Below are 21,914 nucleotides of genomic sequence, written 5' to 3'. Positions count from 1 at the left end.
GAAAGGCTTTATTTACTACAAGTATTTAAAATCAAGTCAAGTGAGCCCAAACCAAATCAAAGCCCAGTAATTAGCTATATGGTGATGATTTTTCACCAAACGGGCAACGAAGAAGCAGTCTGTTTCTCTTCAACTTCTCAAGTAAGTTGGGCGCATCAGCAACTGGCATCAGAGAGATTTCTCACTCTTGAAGTGTGCGCTGTTTGCTGTTTTACTGCCTTTTTATACCCTTAGTTTAGCATCTTCAAAACATTCTTTTAGTTGTGTAAATCAAGAGAGAGTCCCAAGCAGTAATTGACAGGAAAAACCTGCTCATTACTGGTTATCAGAAATTTCTAATTTCAATGAGTTACTTTCTTCAGTAACAAGAGGTTATCCAGGTTGAAACATATCAAGAAATTGATTAACAGCCAGGAAAAATATACTAAATCAGGAAGAGACATCTGTTACATATGGAGAATGTCTCTTCCTGCACATAAACACAAGTTAGTTGCAAAAAAAATATTTACCATACTAATTAATCAAGGATAGACATTTCACATGGTTACACACCAAACAACTAAGAGTCTGCCTGAAATCATTTTGAGTATAGAAAGATAAGCTGGAAGAGATACTTCATTATTCCTTCTTAGATGGCCTAGCCATGAACTCGCATTCTCTTGCAATACGCAGTTAGCGTTATTCTGTATTTTAAGTTTTGTGAGTAGGCCCAAGCTTAGCATGAGTTTCAGTCATCAGGTCCCATTCCTCCTCTTCCACTCCTTTGTGACCATCACAGCAAACACTTCTCTACTAGGGCATGGAGCATAAGTCAGCAGTCTCCAAATGCAAGGCCTCTCATGTTCCAAGGAGGCAAAGCTCCACATTAACATAATGGACTTCCAAGCAGGGCAGCAAGCATCCAGGATTTCCTACACCACGTCAGAAGCACCATATTCAGATTATGACTGACAAATCTATTGTGATATCTGATACTCAAAGGTGAGATCTTTCCTTCACCTTCTAAACACAGGGAAGAAGTCAGCCTATGTATCTGGTGCATCTACCAGACATTTCTTGGTGGTGCATCTTCCAGAGTTCAAGAACCAGCAGGGTGGACAGTCACAGTACACTCCTGCAAGATGAATGAGAAATCAAGTACTCCTTCCGGAGTCTGTGGACTGGGGATAGCCAGAGGTTGACCTATTTTGCTACAGATGTTTGAAGTTCATTAGCTCCAGAAGAAGAATTGGAACCAGGTTCTTGTCTTGTCCAATGATTTATTATGCTCAGGGAAACTCCTGTATGTCCAATTCCACAGTTGGTCTGCAAGGCGGGTTAGAAGTATTCTGTCTCTTACAAATATATGTTCTTATAAATGGTCAATTGTTTAAATATTTGAAATATTCAGCATTAAGTAAATACTTTCATTTTAGTGGGGACAAAAATCTTTACTAGAACTTCTCAGATTTCAGCCACTGAAACCATCTGTGACATCTGCATACTTAATTGATGCCTACACCTGATATAAGTGGTTGGGTCCTTGTCAACTCTTGTTGCAATCAAAATTAGGTGGATGGTTCTGAAAGACTGCTTTGTGCTTGCTTTTTTCTTGTCCTCACTAAATCAAGACTTGCATTCCTGTTCAACTTAGAACTAAATGGATTTATCAGAAGGCTTGAATTCCACGTGGTACCCCTGATTTCCTCAATAAAAGAGATCTAGAAAGCAATGACTAATTGGAGGGGAAAAACACACCTACATGATGTTCTTGATCTAGCTAAGAAAGGAGGATGCTATGCTTAAAACTCAAAGAGCTCAGGGTCTTGCTCACCTCCAGCTGTAGCCATATATTCTAGAATGTATGCATTCACATTCAAGACTGCCTTCATATGAAGGAAGGGAAGGAAATATAAACCATTTATAAAATATGTTTATTATATTTTAATGAAGTTAATAATGATTGAAATCTGAAAAATAATCTGTTCTAGGAATAATTTAAACCAAAGATTCCACCTTTCTACCCAGTGAGTTAAAATAAAATACTGGAATTAGTTTGATGTTTTTATTATTTACAAACTCATAAATCCAAAATCCAGTCATAGGGCTTTAGTACCTTTTATGGCGGATAAGTGAGTACAACAGGATAGTTGTGGTTAGGGACATGTGTGTTGTCATCAGGACTCTGTAATGGATAGATTTCCTGTAACATGTGCTATAAAACACCTCAGCAGGTAGATCCCAGAAAACTCTACAGAACTGTGGAAACAAAGATTCATAAAGTCAGGTTTCTAATTTTGCTCTTCTAACCTATGAATGAAAACTAAATCTAGGACCCAGTTGTCCTAAAACATTTAAGAACATAATAATCATATTCCGCACAATTCCCTTCCTTTTAAGCTCAGTTATACACAACTACCTCAAGTGTGCTGGATAATTCAGGAAAAAATAAGTCTCATTTAAAATCTGAATTAACCTTTAAGATATTGTTTTTGTACATTTAAACAGACTTTCAAGTTATTTCCTTATATAGCTTGAATTACTTTATTTTAATTTAAAATTTCTCATTCACTATTTCTAACATACAAATGTAAAAGTAAAGAATCAAAATAAATATATTATAATTTAACATAGGAGCACATAAGTATAATATAGCAAAGTGCCAAGTTTGTTGCACAAGCTATATTTACTGAATACGTTTTAATAGTTACCAAACTATGAGAAGCAGCCTAGAAAAAAAGATTCAACACACACACACAAAGATAATTTAGAGCAGGATTTTCTGACTCGTGACTTAAAATCACCAATCCACCTTTCTCAGTGCTGCTCCAATCTCTTTGTCCTACACAGAAATAAGGATTTATTAATTGTTCCATTCATTAGTTAGTATGTGCAGAAACAACTGCTCAAAACTGAGCAATTGCTTATTGCTCAGTCTAAAATACACTGACCCCGTATACTATAAGACAGATAAACAAGGGCACGGTGACTCCTGGAAAAAAAAAGGCACAATATAAAAAATATACTGTGCCACCTGGGTTCCTGCAAGAGTGCCTGCAGAACGTGACCAGTCTGCTATGGAAGCTTTTTTGTATGGGTGTAAGTGACAACAGAAGCACAGAACACTGGACGGCATCCTAGGCCTTGGTATAGGTTTTTTTGCATGATCATTTGAGGTAGTTTTGTATTTGTATCCTGAAAGCTGACTTGAAAAGATAGTACTTTGGGGTCCTAGGTTTGTAACTTGCTCCACATAAACAGACACAATCTGACCCCATAATGGGAAACTCAAGTTGGGTCCTTTCCATTTTATCTGTAACTCAGATGTCCAATTCCATTCTCATTTACATCAGTGCTCTCTAGTTGGCTTCCCTCAGACAGTACAGATGTAACAGAGGGCAAGGTCTCAGCCTGATGTTCTGTTAATGGTGGATCCAGAAGAAAAGCCTGTTCCTCCTCCCAGTCAAGTAGACTGATAGGCTAAGAGGAATACAAGTACTGACACTGAAGTCAAAGCAAGCACAGGCAGCAGTACAGTTGAATAGAGCAGCATTAATTTGTACTGGGCAGCCTGAGCACAGCTACTACCTTTCTTTTCCAAGAAGAAAGCCACAATCATTCCACAGGAGGTCCTAGTCAACTGTGCCTTAGTCACCACCCCCTGCACTGTCTGCCTGAGAGGAGTCAGGTGGTCTGAGACAAGCCTCCACATCACAAACCAGAAAGGCCAAAGGAGGTATGGGCCTTAGAAGGATGTAGTCTCACCTCCGTTCTACAGGTACCCTCCCCTGCACTGGTTCTGTGCATAACCAGGACTTCCATCTCCAAAACCACCCAACACCTTCCAGTTAGTTTCCTTCCTTTCAGGTGCTTAAATAGAAGGTGCATAGAACAGAAGGTTACCTGACTGGGAAGAGCTGAGGAAAACATCCCTGAGTTTGTTTCTCTACAAAGTCCTGGATCGCCAGTACATTTTTTAGTAGCAGTCCCTTGGGAGCTCTGTCAATTTTTGTTAACACGAGCTGTAGAAATCCATTGAGTGAAGATTTAGAGTAGGATGGAGAGGAAGAAAAAGAGAGAGAGTGAGAGAGGAGAGAAATGTTATTGGAAGCCTGGAAACATTTACAAGATGCATCATTCTCCCAGAGTTTTCCAACTGCCTTCTGTCTTATCTAATGGGCAAGATACTACATTAATGCTGAGTACTTGCCCTATGAACATCTGGCCCTTTTCAGGTGTCTCACTCCAGACACCAAGAAGTAATTCTATTTTGAAGATCTAGCCCTTAAAAAAAGCAGCTTTTCAGGCCTCCTATATTATAATGAAAGGGATTTTTGCCATACAGGTCACCTTTAACTTGCTAGTAGACCTGTACTGCACAGGGTCATCTGGTTGGTCTGTTATGTATTTTAGACACAAGTCAGGGGCATTCTTTAAACAAACCTTTATTCTGGGTTTGTGCTTTCAAGAGAAAGGATTAACTTACCACATAAGGGATCCCAAACTCTTCCAACATCTCTACAGCAGTGTTGTCTACTTCCTGAATTCCTGTTACACCATCCACTAATAAGAATGTCCTCTTCAAGCTGCCAAAGGCACAAAGAGCTAAGTGGCAACATAGCAACAGTGGTCTCAGTTGAGTAGCAATGAAAAGTGATTTTAGCCCCCACACAACCCTTCGTATCAACTACAATTCATCCTGAGAGGAACTGGTGCAGGACATCACCTTAAATATTTCTTGGGGCTTTGATCTGTCCAGGCATAAGAGACTGGAAACAAACTTTTCCCACTTCTGTTCAAAAACTGATCAGGGAGTCGAATGCACCTAATGCACCCCTCGATACATTTTAGTTTATGTTTATGTTTCTCTCTTCCATCTAATATTTGCAAATATGTGCCTTGGAACTGCAGGAAGCAATACTACAACTGCATTTGGTAGCCCTCTTACTTCTTCCGCTCTTGTAGATAGGCTTCCACCATCTCAGAAAAGTCCTGTGGGGCTCGGTATCCGTAGCCAGGCATGTCCACCATTGTAAAACGTTTCCCCACCTTGAAGAAATTAAGTTTCTTGGTGTGACCCTGGAGTGAGAGAACATTTTTAAGTATTAGCCAAAGGCAGAGCAGATGACAGGATGATCTAAAAAGGTGATTTATATTAAGCACATAAGCTGCATGTGGAGAAAATCAAGACAAAATTTGACAGGCCTAGAAGCTGGGAAAGTACGGTATTTTTTTTTTTATTTTTTTTTTTTCATACAACAAGCACATTTTCCCCACAACAGCTGCTGGAAATTGGACTGCACATTATGTGTAAAAAATACAGTAAGAACAAATTCTGTCATTTCCTGGACAAAAACAAAAATAAAATCTGCAGCAATCCACAGGAAGCAAAACAATGAGTAGTCTTGGCTCCTGGTTGCTGCTACTCAATAAATTCCTACAAGGAAAGATCTTTTTTTTCTCATTCTGCCTTTCAAAAACAAACGGCACATTTTATTCCAGGGCATGTTGTATGCAGGAAAATGTACTATTTCAGATCTATTTACACTCAGAAGCATAACTTAAGAAGCGACCCCACTGTCTGGAAAAGGGAGGCACTTGTGAAAGCAAGGAACCAATTCAGGATTTAGTGGAAAAAATTCCCTTGGACTAACAGTAGATGAATTCAGCTTAAGTTTGTCGAAGTGTAATTATGAAAATCTATGTATTGATGATGATGTAGGTTTGCCCAGTAGGGACATGTGTACTGATTTATATTTCTGAGATTAAAAGTATTTTTTAAAGCTGAGTGAGTGGAGGGAGGCAGACCAGATCCAAATCTAGAGCAGAAAACTTGTACAAACACTCCCATTCAGCTGTGGCGAGCAGAAAGCTTCCCACAAAGAGCCAGAGTAAATCATCTGTGCATGGAAGCAGGTCTCAGCTTTGGAGAAGGAAGTCTGGAATCTTCAAATACTCCATGAGCTGGAAGCAAGACAAAGGTGCCTCCAGGCTGCCATCATATGAGTAACCTCCCCCTGCCCTTTTCCAGCTCACATGTGCAAATTTAAGTCAACAGATACGGAGCCATGGCCCTGAATCAGCCATATCATGCAGAAAACTGGATGATGTTGAGGTTTGGAGTAAAAAAAAAATGGGATGGAATTCAACAGAACAAAATGCACAACTATGCCATTGGGGAACAAGAACAAAAACTTCTTCTATAAGGTGGGAGTTTATCAGTCTAAAAGAATCAAGGAGAAGGACACGATGCAGCCATAAATAAGGAAAATGCAATCCCAATTGGGAGAAATATCTCCAATACAAACAGGAAGGCAGTCATGCCATTGTACAAGGCCCTGGTGAAGGCTTATCCTGAATTCTGCGTACAACACTGGTCATCAACCTTGAGCGTGCATGAACTGGAAAAGGTGCAAGGATTGGCTGCTACGAAGACCACATGCATAGCGAGTCTGCTTGTGAAAGGAAACTAGAAAAGTGTGGCTCCTTCAGCACAACAAAATGAGAAGGAGCAGGATGTCTGGCAATAAATATAGTGTAGGGCTAAACGTCACAGAGCAGAAGTAGTATTTAAGGTAGGGGGAAAAGCTGACAGAACCAAATGGGTAAAAACTGACTGCAAACAGATTTAGGCAGAAAATCAGAAGGTGACTTCTAACTCAGAGGGAGGAGGACTTCAGTCCGACTGTGCATATGCCCTTCAGAAAGTGGCTAAGAACACCTCTGTAGAGCTCTTGCATTCGTTTTGTTTCAAGAAACTCTACAACAAGCATGTTCTGCTTCCAGGATTTCATCTACTCCCAACATACTTTCCCTAAACTCTGAGGGCTCTTTCCACCTCATGCATTCATTACTTCACCAGACATTCTGCTACTGAATTCCATGCATTCTAGTGGATGCACACAGTGGACCAGACACTAACTCACTCGGCCCAAAGCAAAGTTTGGCCCTCATTCTCCCAACCCACCTGAATGGCACCAGCATCCAACTGAGAGGGAGGGCATTCCAAAACAACACCTACCGGAGTTTTTGACACTCTCACTTCAACTTCTGGAGCCAAAGAAAATAAAGCCTTTAGCAAGCAGGATTTCCCAACGTTGCTTCGGCCGATAAAGCACACCTGGAGGGAGAGAAAAGGAGAGCGTTGCAGCATTCTTCTCTCCCTTGCCCAGTACTTTTTATTGCAACAGGAGTGGCTCCTGCAGTTCTTAAAGCCTTACTGGCCTGGGTGTGGGAAGAATGACTATATACTTCCAGCCTAAGCTTGGGCTCTGGGTTCAATTCCCTGCTCGGTCTGGAACTTCCTGTGTGACCCTGAAGAAGTCACTTCAGGAAGATCCTATTCCACCCGTTGTGTGTCCCAGTCTAAACATGATCCCCTGCTATGCTGCTTAAGTACCTGGAATGCCTCTCTTTTTGCAACATACTTTCATCATAGCCTTAAGACTATGTCACAAAAAGCTGCAACAAGGAAGAACCACCCACCTTCTGCACTGATGGTTTTTCAGGACTTGAGCAGGATAGAACAGAATCACATTTAACTCAGATGCCTTGGTTCTTCTTAGGGTGCCTAACAGATGAAACAGGATCTGGCCCTAAGTTTCCCAGCTCCACATCTGTAAGATGGGGATAAACAGTAGGGCTGTGCAAAGCTTCGGTTCCTGATTCGATTCAGTGGAGATTTGGCGGCCAAATCTCCGAATCCAAATTGAATCAGAGGACCCTCTAATCTCTCCAAATTGAATTGGAGTCCTCCGAATCGATTCGGAGAGATTCAGCCATAGACACAGCTTTAAATGTTTTTTCTACATAGCTCTAGGTAGCAGGTGGCTCGTGAATGCTGTGATGGTGGGGCGGACTGAGCGTCCCACAGAAGTGCAAGGGGCTCCCCAGCGTGCTCAGCAGTGAACCCAGAAGTGGACCATGAGCGGGTAGCCCTCCAGCGCAGCTTTCCTTATCCTACAGAGTTGCTGCAGTAACATAATACACACCAGATCATGAGATGCTCAGATACTGTGGTGAGAGAGGCCAGACAAGTACCTCAGAAAAACAATGGGTCTCATTCAAGCAGTCCCTGGATCTCTCTCATACATATGTATGTAAACACTTTCAGAAGAAGCCGAGAGAGGCACAGAACCTGATGCCTCAATGACACAGAAATTGCAAGGGGTGCCCTATCTGTGGGGGTTGATCATTTTGTTTCCTTCAGGAGAGGCCTGAAAGTTCTAGGACCTAGTGCGGGGGATGGGGATCTAGCGCAGCGGCTGGGAAGTCAGCCCAGCTGGGCTGACTCCTCGTTTCCTGCCGGATCTTGCGCTGGGGATGGAAAGTCAGCCCAGCCGGACTGACTTCCCATCCCCAGCCTATGGTCGAAATGTTTCGACTTTTGAAATGTTTCAACTAGCCTCAGTTTTTTTCAAGGCTACTTTGACGGCTTTTCTTTCATTCCAATTTTGCTGTTTCAACCTTGAAATTGCTCGAAACACTATCGAAATGAAAAGACCGGTGAAATTCTGCATAGCCCTACTTACTACAGACTCATGCTGGCAGGTCCCTTGGCATTTTGCAGAGGGCTGGGACTGCACTGAGACATTCTTCTTTGCCTCTGCCTAGTCAAGGAATTACCAAAACAAATGTAACTAGAGCCCAAGAATTCAAGGAAAGAAAAAAAATGTTACACTGGGGGAACTTTCAAGTTTCTCGCGACAGTAGCTGTAGAAGCAAGGCCTGCCTTTTAATGCCCTGACCTCAGGCTGCGACAGTAGTGGAGCGTGATCCATGCGGATGGCAGAACTGAAATAATCAATCTCATGGTCTTTCGAGGGTTTGAAAAGCAACTCTGCCCACTGGATGTAATCCAGGCTGGGGTTGAAGATCCGGAAGTTTTCAGTGTTCACATTGGACACATAATATTTCTCCAGATCCTGGAGGGGGAAAGTCAGTTTAGTGAGCGTTTTATCATCCATCCGCAGTATGTTTGCAAATGAAGCTTTATCTGGCAAGCTCTTCCAGGTTGCAGCGCATCTCCGTAGCAGCCAGTTTGCCTCAAAAAATTTCCTTGTCTTCTGCAGGTAGAACATCTCTGCATGCTCTGCTTTGACTCCCACAAGCTCATCAGCCTACAAGTAGCAGAAAAATTACTAATGCACACAATGAGGTAATTAGCCACGTTAGTTTGAACCCAGGCAGGTGGCAGGGTAGAGATACACCTTATAGACTAACTAAATCAACCTCTAAAGCTCCGATACAGTTAGTGTATAACGTGCTTCCTTACCTTGCCTTCTGCCAATCTTTACCAAGTTAGCCCACTATCTTAACCAAAGACAGATTCTTAAAAACTTGCCTGCACATGCAGTTATTTTGGAATAGCTGCCCATGTAGCCACTTTTACTGAAATAATGGCATGTCCACCTGGTTCTGCAGAAGCAGCTGCCGTACTTTCAAATTCTCACCCTACATTAATTCAAATGCAGGATTAATCCTAAAACCTTTCCAGTATAGACAAGCCCCTTGCTCAAGACTGGTGTCTCATGTTCAGAGTTCTTATCAGTGGAAAGCTTCAAAAAAAGAAAAATAAAGAAAAACAAAAGGTCTGCCTGAAGGAAATGACCTATCAATCTCACATGATCAGGGCAGCCTAGTGACTATAGCCAGCAGCCCATGACATGATGCTGCTAGCAGGCCATTCACCTATCATTGACTCCTCAGCCTCCTTTACAGGTGGGTCATGCCACAGGAAGCCACTTTAACTGTTCTGCCATCACCACCCTGAAGGGGTCTGCAATGAGGGTTATAGTTGGGAAGAAGTAGGGCTGGAAGTGACCTCCAGAACGCCTTGTCTAGTCCAACCCCTTGCCTGAGGCAAGATGATCCCTATCCAAGCCTTCCCATGCAACCATAACCCATAGTCTAGATAAGACTACTGTCAACTCTGACACAACACAGACCTAACACCCCAACCTGCCACAGGTAAAGTAAAGGAACTGTGACAACCTGCTTCTATGAAATGCAGTCAATATATGCTCAACAGGTCATGGGCAGAGGGCCATGTACCTCAAGCTCCAGAGAAAGGCAACCCCCCCCCTGCCCAACAGTCTGTATCAATTTGACCATGGGGTAAAATTCCTTCCTGACCCCAAATATAGGGATTGGTCAGACCCTGAGTGAAGGGGCAAGACCCTCTAGCCAGAATCCTCCAACTTTGCTCTTAATAGAATCGGCACACCCCAGTTGAAGCTTTAAAACACCCACCAGACACGTACAACAGAAAATACTTGCCTAATAATAAAAGGGAACCCTACTGGCATGCCAGGCACTGTGCAGCCAGAAAAAGAAAAACCTTGAGTCTGGGGGTGACTACAGTCTAAGCCAGTGGCTCTCACCCTTGTTAGACTTCAGCCTCCCCACTTGGAAAGTGCCAGCTCTTGGCTTCCACTCGTTTTCTTCTCCTTGACCAGGGAAAAACACCAGAGCCGCTCCTCTGGGGCACGGAGCCCGCAGCGGGTCAGAATGTTGCTGACACTGGGGGTTCTTATTTGGAACCTTCGGGTTTAAGCGGTCAATCGCAGGGTGACGCTGCACGGGTGCTGCCGCCCCTGGGAGAGGATCTCAGGTCACCCGGTTGTTAACAGCAGCCTTCAGCTTGCTGACAGGGGTCTGAAGAGGATGGAGCTGGGCTGTTCTCAGCGGTGGCAGATCACAGGACAAGGAGCAATCGGTTCAAGTTGCAGCAAGGGAGGGTTAGGGTGGATACTAGAAAGAACGTCCTCACTAGGAATGTGGTGAAACACTGGAAGAGGCTACCTAGAGAGCTGGTGGGATCTCCATCCTTGGAGGCTCTTAAGACCTGGGCAGACAACGCCCTGTTAGGGATGATATAGCTGTGTCAGGTTTGACCTAAAAACCACTATACAAAGCCCAAACAAAAGTCTCTGTTATATAACTAATGCCCATCTGCAATGATAAGGAGGAGACAGTCTTAGATAAAGGAGGCTTGAAAACAAAAGCAGAATCGGAGGACTAGGGCAAAGAGCTAATTTAAATACTAAAAATCACGCCCCTAGGTGGGGAGAAAGTATGCTAATAAAACATACATATATGTAAATGAGATACATAGCTAAAACACAGATATAGAGACATGCTCAGTAAAAAACTCCTTGCGTCACTCCTTTATAACCAATTAACAAACAAGAATGCTTATAAAGGTCCAATACTCCTGTATAAAAGATGCTTAAAATTAAGAATCTGTGTGCTTGTTATATAAAATTATTCCGCTTGCACCTTTTATTGCTAGCAATAAATCTTCTTTATACTTTCACCCCTGATTATCTTTATTGGCCTTTACATACCGGGCACAATCCCAGACTTGAGCTAGGGCTCAACAGCTGGAGCTGGTCCTACTCTGAGCAGGGCCTGGACGAGACGCCCGCTGACGGCCCTCCCAACCCTCCTTTGTTACGATGCTGTAAGTCCCCGCTCCGGGCACCGGGAGCGCACAGCCAGGGACGCGCGAGCAGGCGGCTGCGCGGGGGCCTCCACACGTGCCCGGCAGCGCAGCCTCCCCGCTAAAGCTCACCTCCGCCGGCGGCCTCAGCTCCGCCCTCCACCGCTTCACGTGCCCGGGGGGGCGGTGCCTGCAGCCGGGGCTGGGCTCGGGCCTCGCCCCGCCCCGCAGCCGCCGGCGGCCTGGCTCCTCCCCGCGCAGAAGGAGCGTCCCCAGCCCGGACGGACCTGTGCGCCTCTCCCTCCTCTCGCACGCGGGCCCTAGCGGGGCGGCGGCTCGGCCCCATCCCCTCGATGCCAGCGCCTTCCGCCTCAGCCCGGCCCTGGGCTCCTCCGCTTTCCCTCTGGAGGGGGCAAAGCTGCGCCAGGCCTCGCCTCGCCTCTTGCTTTTGCTTTCCTTTCTCCTCTCCTCTCTTCTTTTCTTTGGGAAAAAAACCCAAACCTTTAAAGGGTGTTGCAGCTTCTGGGAACATTGGTGGGGGCCTGGGGAGGGGAGGGCTGCCCCCTATCTTGATGTTCCCACCAGCCCCTGCCTACCCATGTTTTCCTAGCCCTTAGCCAGTCACGTCTCTGAGCAGAGTTTCACTGGGTGGTGTCTGCTGGCTCCTCCAATTTGTTGGAGGGCCAGTGTGCCCTACTCCTTGTTTCCCACCCCCCAGCACTTGTTGTTAACCTCTGACCCTCGCTGCCCTCCCTCTTATTGTTTCAAGTTGTCCCAAGAGCTCAGCTGATGCACACCTGATAGTCCTGTCCCCCTATCCTGTGGTTAGAGGAGGCTACAGTTCTTCTGTGGGCTATGCCCAGGATCTTCCCATGTATCATGGGGGCCTGCCTCCCTGTGCACCCAGCCTGGGCAGTGCACAGGGAAGGAGCAGCTTGTTCCCTCTGCTTTCCTCCTTGTTCAGGGTGTGAGCCCCCCACATCACTTGCTACAGGCCACATATACCCCACTCCAGATACAAAAGTTTTAATTTCCTACTGAGCTTTTCTTTCGTGCTGATCACTGGAGGATCCACGTGTTTCATAGGCATAAATGAATGTGTCCTTTCTGAGGCAGTGAGGGTGGTATGAGCTCCATTGTGCAGATGGCAGGGCCTGAGGACCAAGCTGAAAATGTGAGAGAGGGTCTTCAGAAACAAAGACACAGGAGAGGAACCTGGGTGTATTTGTCAAGTATGAATGCACAGGATGACTAGACAAGATGACTCCGAGTCCACAGTGGGATGTGGCTATGATCCTAGGATGCAGCAGAGCTATCTTTGGTAGTGATTGAGAACATCACTACCCTCATGCCAGATATTGGTACGAATTTTGTGATCCTAGGGTGCCACAGAGCTGTTTTCCATAGTGAGTTAGGAATTTTGACAGCAGCGCATAGGCTTCCAGATAGGTGCTTTTTAAGACACTTGCAGAAATAAGTACAGGGCTGTCAACCACAATGGTAATTTCTCCTGCTCCTACTTCGCCCAGCCCTTCAGGGAGGCAGGCGACTGGAGCCTCACAAACAGAACACGCAACCAGGCATGCTTCTAGGCCCAGCACGCGAGTTAGCGCAGGAGTTCGCACAGGAGGGCAGGCAGGAGGGGCATGAGGCTCCAGGCGAGGAGTCTGAAAGGAAGGTTCTGCACAGTAGTAGCCCAGATTATTATGAGCACCATGGTGGGAGGGATGCATCGCATCCTGAAGCTCCACCCTGCACCTGGACCCCCCTGCTCTGGTACTACCGGGGTCTCCACCCAAACAGAGCCCATGTTTCCAGCTTCTACCTAAACGGAACCTGTGGTCCCTGCTCCCACCCAGGCAGGACCCATAGCCCCAGCCTTCATTCAGATGGAGCCCCTGGCTTCCTGTGTAGGCTGCCTGGCACAGACACAGGCAGCTGGGTCTGGGAGCACTGACACCTCCCCTTGTGGGATGTGCTCAACAGTGGAGGCCCTGGAGTGCCAGATAAGGGAACTCCAGGCAATGGTGCAATGGCTGCGAGTCACTAGAGATGCAGGACAGTAACTGGACACCTACTTTCAGGTACTCCATTTAACGACTGACGATGCTTTGATGAAAATAAAGAGCCACCGTGAGGTTCAATCGGGCTGCCTGGATGGAGGTAGTCTCTGGCCCTTGGAGGCACTGCACCAGAGAGACCGTTCCCCTGGAACTGCACAACCGTTTTGAACCCCACACCAGCTGAAGCAGCCAAACTTCAAGCCCCAGCATATGAGGAAGGAGGGCCACCAGCAGCTGCGCCCAGAACAAGACGCAGAGTAGTTTGTTGGGCTTGTTTCCGTGATGTGACTGAGAGGATCCCCAAACTCATCCGGCCCTTAGACCACCATTTCATGCTACTCATCCATGTGGGCACAAATGACATAGCTTGGAGCAATCCCAGCCAGGTCATGCATGACTACAGGGCTCTGGGGGCTGGGCTCAATGGTCTAGGGCTCAAGTACTTTTTTCCTCAACCCTCACAATCACAGGTCATGGGCCCTGGAGGGATAGGTGCATTACTGAGGTGAACAGAAAACTTTGGCAATGGTGCCATTTTGAGGAGCCAAGGATAGACATTTCACATGGTTACACACCAAACAACTAAGAGTCTGCCTGAAATCATTTTGAGTATAGAAAGATAAGCTGGAAGAGATACTTCATTATTCCTTCTTAGATGGCCTAGCCATGAACTCGCATTCTCTTGCAATACGCAGTTAGCGTTATTCTGTATTTTAAGTTTTGTGAGTAGGCCCAAGCTTAGCATGAGTTTCAGTCATCAGGTCCCATTCCTCCTCTTCCACTCCTTTGTGACCATCACAGCAAACACTTCTCTACTAGGGCATGGAGCATAAGTCAGCAGTCTCCAAATGCAAGGCCTCTCATGTTCCAAGGAGGCAAAGCTCCACATTAACATAATGGACTTCCAAGCAGGGCAGCAAGCATCCAGGATTTCCTACACCACGTCAGAAGCACCATATTCAGATTATGACTGACAAATCTATTGTGATATCTGATACTCAAAGGTGAGATCTTTCCTTCACCTTCTAAACACAGGGAAGAAGTCAGCCTATGTATCTGGTGCATCTACCAGACATTTCTTGGTGGTGCATCTTAGAGACCTGGTGGGACTCTTCCTATGACTGGCTGGTAGGTATAGAAGGCTATACCCTCTACAGGAGAGATAGTGTTGGGAAGAGGGGTGGGAGTGTAGCTCTCTATGTCAAGTGCATCTACCAGACACATTTCTTGGTAGTGCATCTTCCAGAGTTCAAGAACCAGCAGGGTGGACAGTCACAGTACACTCCTGCAAGATGAATGAGAAATCAAGTACTCCTTCCGGAGTCTGTGGACTGGGGATAGCCAGAGGTTGACCTATTTTGCTACAGATGTTTGAAGTTCATTAGCTCCAGAAGAAGAATTGGAACCAGGTTCTTGTCTTGTCCAATGATTTATTATGCTCAGGGAAACTCCTGTATGTCCAATTCCACAGTTGGTCTGCAAGGCGGGTTAGAAGTATTCTGTCTCTTACAAATATATGTTCTTATAAATGGTCAATTGTTTAAATATTTGAAATATTCAGCATTAAGTAAATACTTTCATTTTAGTGGGGACAAAAATCTTTACTAGAACTTCTCAGATTTCAGCCACTGAAACCATCTGTGACATCTGCATACTTAATTGATGCCTACACCTGATATAAGTGGTTGGGTCCTTGTCAACTCTTGTTGCAATCAAAATTAGGTGGATGGTTCTGAAAGACTGCTTTGTGCTTGCTTTTTTCTTGTCCTCACTAAATCAAGACTTGCATTCCTGTTCAACTTAGAACTAAATGGATTTATCAGAAGGCTTGAATTCCACGTGGTACCCCTGATTTCCTCAATAAAAGAGATCTAGAAAGCAATGACTAATTGGAGGGGAAAAACACACCTACATGATGTTCTTGATCTAGCTAAGAAAGGAGGATGCTATGCTTAAAACTCAAAGAGCTCAGGGTCTTGCTCACCTCCAGCTGTAGCCATATATTCTAGAATGTATGCATTCACATTCAAGACTGCCTTCATATGAAGGAAGGGAAGGAAATATAAACCATTTATAAAATATGTTTATTATATTTTAATGAAGTTAATAATGATTGAAATCTGAAAAATAATCTGTTCTAGGAATAATTTAAACCAAAGATTCCACCTTTCTACCCAGTGAGTTAAAATAAAATACTGGAATTAGTTTGATGTTTTTATTATTTACAAACTCATAAATCCAAAATCCAGTCATAGGGCTTTAGTACCTTTTATGGCGGATAAGTGAGTACAACAGGATAGTTGTGGTTAGGGACATGTGTGTTGTCATCAGGACTCTGTAATGGATAGATTTCCTGTAACATGTGCTATAAAACACCTCAGCAGGTAGATCCCAGAAAACTCTACAGAACTGTGGAAACAAAGATTCATAAAGTCAGGTTTCTAATTTTGCTCTTCTAACCTATGAATGAAAACTAAATCTAGGACCCAGTTGTCCTAAAACATTTAAGAACATAATAATCATATTCCGCACAATTCCCTTCCTTTTAAGCTCAGTTATACACAACTACCTCAAGTGTGCTGGATAATTCAGGAAAAAATAAGTCTCATTTAAAATCTGAATTAACCTTTAAGATATTGTTTTTGTACATTTAAACAGACTTTCAAGTTATTTCCTTATATAGCTTGAATTACTTTATTTTAATTTAAAATTTCTCATTCACTATTTCTAACATACAAATGTAAAAGTAAAGAATCAAAATAAATATATTATAATTTAACATAGGAGCACATAAGTATAATATAGCAAAGTGCCAAGTTTGTTGCACAAGCTATATTTACTGAATACGTTTTAATAGTTACCAAACTATGAGAAGCAGCCTAGAAAAAAAGATTCAACACACACACACAAAGATAATTTAGAGCAGGATTTTCTGACTCGTGACTTAAAATCACCAATCCACCTTTCTCAGTGCTGCTCCAATCTCTTTGTCCTACACAGAAATAAGGATTTATTAATTGTTCCATTCATTAGTTAGTATGTGCAGAAACAACTGCTCAAAACTGAGCAATTGCTTATTGCTCAGTCTAAAATACACTGACCCCGTATACTATAAGACAGATAAACAAGGGCACGGTGACTCCTGGAAAAAAAAAGGCACAATATAAAAAATATACTGTGCCACCTGGGTTCCTGCAAGAGTGCCTGCAGAACGTGACCAGTCTGCTATGGAAGCTTTTTTGTATGGGTGTAAGTGACAACAGAAGCACAGAACACTGGACGGCATCCTAGGCCTTGGTATAGGTTTTTTTGCATGATCATTTGAGGTAGTTTTGTATTTGTATCCTGAAAGCTGACTTGAAAAGATAGTACTTTGGGGTCCTAGGTTTGTAACTTGCTCCACATAAACAGACACAATCTGACCCCATAATGGGAAACTCAAGTTGGGTCCTTTCCATTTTATCTGTAACTCAGATGTCCAATTCCATTCTCATTTACATCAGTGCTCTCTAGTTGGCTTCCCTCAGACAGTACAGATGTAACAGAGGGCAAGGTCTCAGCCTGATGTTCTGTTAATGGTGGATCCAGAAGAAAAGCCTGTTCCTCCTCCCAGTCAAGTAGACTGATAGGCTAAGAGGAATACAAGTACTGACACTGAAGTCAAAGCAAGCACAGGCAGCAGTACAGTTGAATAGAGCAGCATTAATTTGTACTGGGCAGCCTGAGCACAGCTACTACCTTTCTTTTCCAAGAAGAAAGCCACAATCATTCCACAGGAGGTCCTAGTCAACTGTGCCTTAGTCACCACCCCCTGCACTGTCTGCCTGAGAGGAGTCAGGTGGTCTGAGACAAGCCTCCACATCACAAACCAGAAAGGCCAAAGGAGGTATGGGCCTTAGAAGGATGAAGTCTCACCTCCGTTCTACAGGTACCCTCCCCTGCACTGGTTCTGTGCATAACCAGGACTTCCATCTCCAAAACCACCCAACACCTTCCAGTTAGTTTCCTTCCTTTCAGGTGCTTAAATAGAAGGTGCATAGAACAGAAGGTTACCTGACTGGAAAGAGCTGAGGAAAACATCTCTGAGTTTGTTTCTCTACGAAGTCCTGGATCGCCAGTACATTTTTTAGTAGCAGTCCCTTGGGAGCTCTGTCAATTTTTGTTAACACGAGCTGTAGAAATCCATTGAGTGAAGATTTAGAGTAGGATGGAGAGGAAGAAAAAGAGAGAGAGAGAGAGAGAGAGAGAGAGGAGAGAAATGTTATTGGAAGCCTGGAAACATTTACAAGATGCATCATTCTCCCAGAGTTTTCCAACTGCCTTCTGTCTTATCTAATGGGCAAGATACTACATTAATGCTGAGTACTTGCCCTATGAACATCTGGCCCTTTTCAGGTGTCTCACTCCAGACACCAAGAAGTAATTCTATTTTGAAGATCTAGCCCTTAAAAAAAGCAGCTTTTCAGGCCTCCTATATTATAATGAAAGGGATTTTTGCCATACAGGTCACCTTTAACTTGCTAGTAGACCTGTACTGCACAGGGTCATCTGGTTGGTCTGTTATGTATTTTAGACACAAGTCAGGGGCATTCTTTAAACAAACCTTTATTCTGGGTTTGTGCTTTCAAGAGAAAGGATTAACTTACCACATAAGGGATCCCAAACTCTTCCAACATCTCTACAGCAGTGTTGTCTACTTCCTGAATTCCTGTTACACCATCCACTAATAAGAATGTCCTCTTCAAGCTGCCAAAGGCACAAAGAGCTAAGTGGCAACATAGCAACAGTGGTCTCAGTTGAGTAGCAATGAAAAGTGATTTTAGCCCCCACACAACCCTTCGTATCAACTACAATTCATCCTGAGAGGAACTGGTGCAGGACATCACCTTAAATATTTCTTGGGGCTTTGATCTGTCCAGGCATAAGAGACTGGAAACAAACTTTTCCCACTTCTGTTCAAAAACTGATCAGGGAGTCGAATGCACCTAATGCACCCCTCGATACATTTTAGTTTATGTTTATGTTTCTCTCTTCCATCTAATATTTGCAAATATGTGCCTTGGAACTGCAGGAAGCAATACTACAACTGCATTTGGTAGCCCTCTTACTTCTTCCGCTCTTGTAGATAGACTTCCACCATCTCAGAAAAGTCCTGTGGGGCTCGGTATCCGTAGCCAGGCATGTCCACCATTGTAAAACGTTTCCCCACCTTGAAGAAATTAAGTTTCTTGGTGTGACCCTGGAGTGAGAGAACATTTTTAAGTATTAGCCAAAGGCAGAGCAGATGACAGGATGATCTAAAAAGGTGATTTATATTAAGCACATAAGCTGCATGTGGAGAAAATCAAGACAAAATTTGACAGGCCTAGAAGCTGGGAAAGTACGGTATTTTTTTTTTTATTTTTTTTTTTTCATACAACAAGCACATTTTCCCCACAACAGCTGCTGGAAATTGGACTGCACATTATGTGTAAAAAATACAGTAAGAACAAATTCTGTCATTTCCTGGACAAAAACAAAAATAAAATCTGCAGCAATCCACAGGAAGCAAAACAATGAGTAGTCTTGGCTCCTGGTTGCTGCTACTCAATAAATTCCTACAAGGAAAGATCTTTTTTTTCTCATTCTGCCTTTCAAAAACAAACGGCACATTTTATTCCAGGGCATGTTGTATGCAGGAAAATGTACTATTTCAGATCTATTTACACTCAGAAGCATAACTTAAGAAGCGACCCCACTGTCTGGAAAAGGGAGGCACTTGTGAAAGCAAGGAACCAATTCAGGATTTAGTGGAAAAAATTCCCTTGGACTAACAGTAGATGAATTCAGCTTAAGTTTGTCGAAGTGTAATTATGAAAATCTATGTATTGATGATGATGTAGGTTTGCCCAGTAGGGACATGTGTACTGATTTATATTTCTGAGATTAAAAGTATTTTTTAAAGCTGAGTGAGTGGAGGGAGGCAGACCAGATCCAAATCTAGAGCAGAAAACTTGTACAAACACTCCCATTCAGCTGTGGCGAGCAGAAAGCTTCCCACAAAGAGCCAGAGTAAATCATCTGTGCATGGAAGCAGGTCTCAGCTTTGGAGAAGGAAGTCTGGAATCTTCAAATACTCCATGAGCTGGAAGCAAGACAAAGGTGCCTCCAGGCTGCCATCATATGAGTAACCTCCCCCTGCCCTTTTCCAGCTCACATGTGCAAATTTAAGTCAACAGATACGGAGCCATGGCCCTGAATCAGCCATATCATGCAGAAAACTGGATGATGTTGAGGTTTGGAGTAAAAAAAAAATGGGATGGAATTCAACAGAACAAAATGCACAACTATGCCATTGGGGAACAAGAACAAAAACTTCTTCTATAAGGTGGGAGTTTATCAGTCTAAAAGAATCAAGGAGAAGGACACGATGCAGCCATAAATAAGGAAAATGCAATCCCAATTGGGAGAAATATCTCCAATACAAACAGGAAGGCAGTCATGCCATTGTACAAGGCCCTGGTGAAGGCTTATCCTGAATTCTGCGTACAACACTGGTCATCAACCTTGAGCGTGCATGAACTGGAAAAGGTGCAAGGATTGGCTGCTACGAAGACCACATGCATAGCGAGTCTGCTTGTGAAAGGAAACTAGAAAAGTGTGGCTCCTTCAGCACAACAAAATGAGAAGGAGCAGGATGTCTGGCAATAAATATAGTGTAGGGCTAAACGTCACAGAGCAGAAGTAGTATTTAAGGTAGGGGGAAAAGCTGACAGAACCAAATGGGTAAAAACTGACTGCAAACAGATTTAGGCAGAAAATCAGAAGGTGACTTCTAACTCAGAGGGAGGAGGACTTCAGTCCGACTGTGCATATGCCCTTCAGAAAGTGGCTAAGAACACCTCTGTAGAGCTCTTGCATTCGTTTTGTTTCAAGAAACTCTACAATAAGCATGTTCTGCTTCCAGGATTTCATCTACTCCCAACATACTTTCCCTAAACTCTGAGGGCTCTTTCCACCTCATGCATTCATTACTTCACCAGACATTCTGCTACTGAATTCCATGCATTCTAGTGGATGCACACAGTGGACCAGACACTAACTCACTCGGCCCAAAGCAAAGTTTGGCCCTCATTCTCCCAACCCACCTGAATGGCACCAGCATCCAACTGAGAGGGAGGGCATTCCAAAACAACACCTACCGGAGTTTTTGACACTCTCACTTCAACTTCTGGAGCCAAAGAAAATAAAGCCTTTAGCAAGCAGGATTTCCCAACGTTGCTTCGGCCGATAAAGCACACCTGGAGGGAGAGAAAAGGAGAGCGTTGCAGCATTCTTCTCTCCCTTGCCCAGTACTTTTTATTGCAACAGGAGTGGCTCCTGCAGTTCTTAAAGCCTTACTGGCCTGGGTGTGGGAAGAATGACTATATACTTCCAGCCTAAGCTTGGGCTCTGGGTTCAATTCCCTACTCTGTCTGGAACTTCCTGTGTGACCCTGAAGAAGTCACTTCAGGAAGATCCTATTCCACCCGTTGTGTGTCCCAGTCTAAACATGATCCCCTGCTATGCTGCTTAAGTACCTGGAATGCCTCTCTTTTTGCAACATACTTTCATCATAGCCTTAAGACTATGTCACAAAAAGCTGCAACAAGGAAGAACCACCCACCTTCTGCACTGATGGTTTTTCAGGACTTGAGCAGGATAGAACAGAATCACATTTAACTCAGATGCCTTGGTTCTTCTTAGGGTGCCTAACAGATGAAACAGGATCTGGCCCTAAGTTTCCCAGCTCCACATCTGTAAGATGGGGATAAACAGTAGGGCTGTGCAAAGCTTCGGTTCCTGATTCGATTCAGTGGAGATTTGGCGGCCAAATCTCCGAATCCAAATTGAATCAGAGGACCCTCTAATCTCTCCAAATTGAATTGGAGTCCTCCGAATCGATTCGGAGAGATTCAGCCATAGACACAGCTTTAAATGTTTTTTCTACATAGCTCTAGGTAGCAGGTGGCTCGTGAATGCTGTGATGGTGGGGCGGACTGAGCGTCCCACAGAAGTGCAAGGGGCTCCCCAGCGTGCTCAGCAGTGAACCCAGAAGTGGACCATGAGCGGGTAGCCCTCCAGCGCACTCCCCGGCGGACCCAGAAGTGGACTGGAAGTACTTCCAGTCCGCTTCCGGGTTCACTGCTGAGCACGTGGAGCGCCCCCCTCCCCTGTGAGATGCTCCATCCTCCCCAGCATCGCAGCATTCACAGGCTGTGCCTGGTACGTTGAGGTATGTAGAAAAACCATCTATGTCTAGATCCTAATAGCTGATTCCCCAAATCAGCATCGAATCTTCAGATTCAGCTGAATCGAATCACGGCCAGTGATCTGAATCAACAAATCAAATCACTGTCCCTGGTTCAGGCCAGATCCGAACCGAATAGGGCTGGCTTCGCACATCCCTA

At 44.2% G+C, this 21,914-nt stretch overlaps 2 protein-coding genes across 4 annotated transcripts in view; both read right to left on the bottom strand.

Moving 5' to 3' along the window:
• On the bottom strand, window positions 1-11,669 carry LOC102381966 (GTP-binding protein 8-like). 3 transcript variants are annotated; one of them, XM_025199698.1, is made up of 7 exons: window positions 11,555-11,669; window positions 8,727-9,098; window positions 6,947-7,099; window positions 4,928-5,058; window positions 4,466-4,565; window positions 3,883-4,001; window positions 1-2,238 (listed from the first exon to the last, which is right to left on the bottom strand). In XM_025199698.1, the coding sequence occupies exons 2-7, from the start codon at window positions 9,057-9,059 to the stop codon at window positions 2,157-2,159; spliced, it is 918 nt and encodes a 305-aa protein (XP_025055483.1). In that variant the 5' UTR covers window positions 9,060-9,098; window positions 11,555-11,669; the 3' UTR covers window positions 1-2,156. The 3 variants fall into 3 exon arrangements, with proteins under 3 accessions (XP_025055483.1, XP_025055482.1, XP_025055484.1); XM_025199697.1 differs by lacking the exon at window positions 11,555-11,669 and adding an exon at window positions 11,328-11,548; XM_025199699.1 differs by lacking the exon at window positions 11,555-11,669 and adding an exon at window positions 11,328-11,548 and having other exon boundaries at window positions 7,001-7,099.
• A 3,061-nt stretch (window positions 11,670-14,730) lies between these two features.
• The window catches only part of LOC102381711 (GTP-binding protein 8), an 8,384-nt gene continuing 1,200 nt past the window's right edge, over window positions 14,731-21,914 (bottom strand). The window contains exons 2-6 of the mRNA XM_006020122.3: window positions 20,667-20,765; window positions 18,594-18,724; window positions 18,132-18,231; window positions 17,539-17,657; window positions 14,731-15,894 (exon numbers count right to left, since the gene is read on the bottom strand). Of these exons, the coding sequence (XP_006020184.1) occupies window positions 15,813-15,894; window positions 17,539-17,657; window positions 18,132-18,231; window positions 18,594-18,724; window positions 20,667-20,765 (531 nt within the window). The 3' untranslated portion in view covers window positions 14,731-15,812. The remainder of the gene's footprint in view (window positions 15,895-17,538; window positions 17,658-18,131; window positions 18,232-18,593; window positions 18,725-20,666; window positions 20,766-21,914) is intronic.

This window comes from Alligator sinensis, unplaced genomic scaffold (assembly GCF_000455745.1).
Source record: "Alligator sinensis unplaced genomic scaffold, ASM45574v1 scaffold343_1, whole genome shotgun sequence".
NCBI classification, from domain to species: domain Eukaryota; kingdom Metazoa; phylum Chordata; order Crocodylia; family Alligatoridae; genus Alligator; species Alligator sinensis.
Note: the sequence above shows the minus strand (reverse complement) of the source record. Positions and strands in the feature narration are given on the sequence as shown.

Excerpts from the sequence above, each read along its gene's own strand:
- LOC102381966 (XM_025199698.1), bottom strand. The coding sequence starts at position 9,059 with ATGTTCTACCTGCAGAAGACAAGGAAATTTTTTGAGGCAAACTGGCTG. Across the intron at positions 4,566-4,927 it reads TATCTACAAGAGCGGAAGAA|CTTGAAGAGGACATTCTTAT; the intron begins GTAAGAGGGCTA and ends TGCCTTTGGCAG. Across the intron at positions 4,002-4,465 it reads AGTTTGGGATCCCTTATGTG|CTCGTGTTAACAAAAATTGA; the intron begins GTAAGTTAATCC and ends GGATTTCTACAG.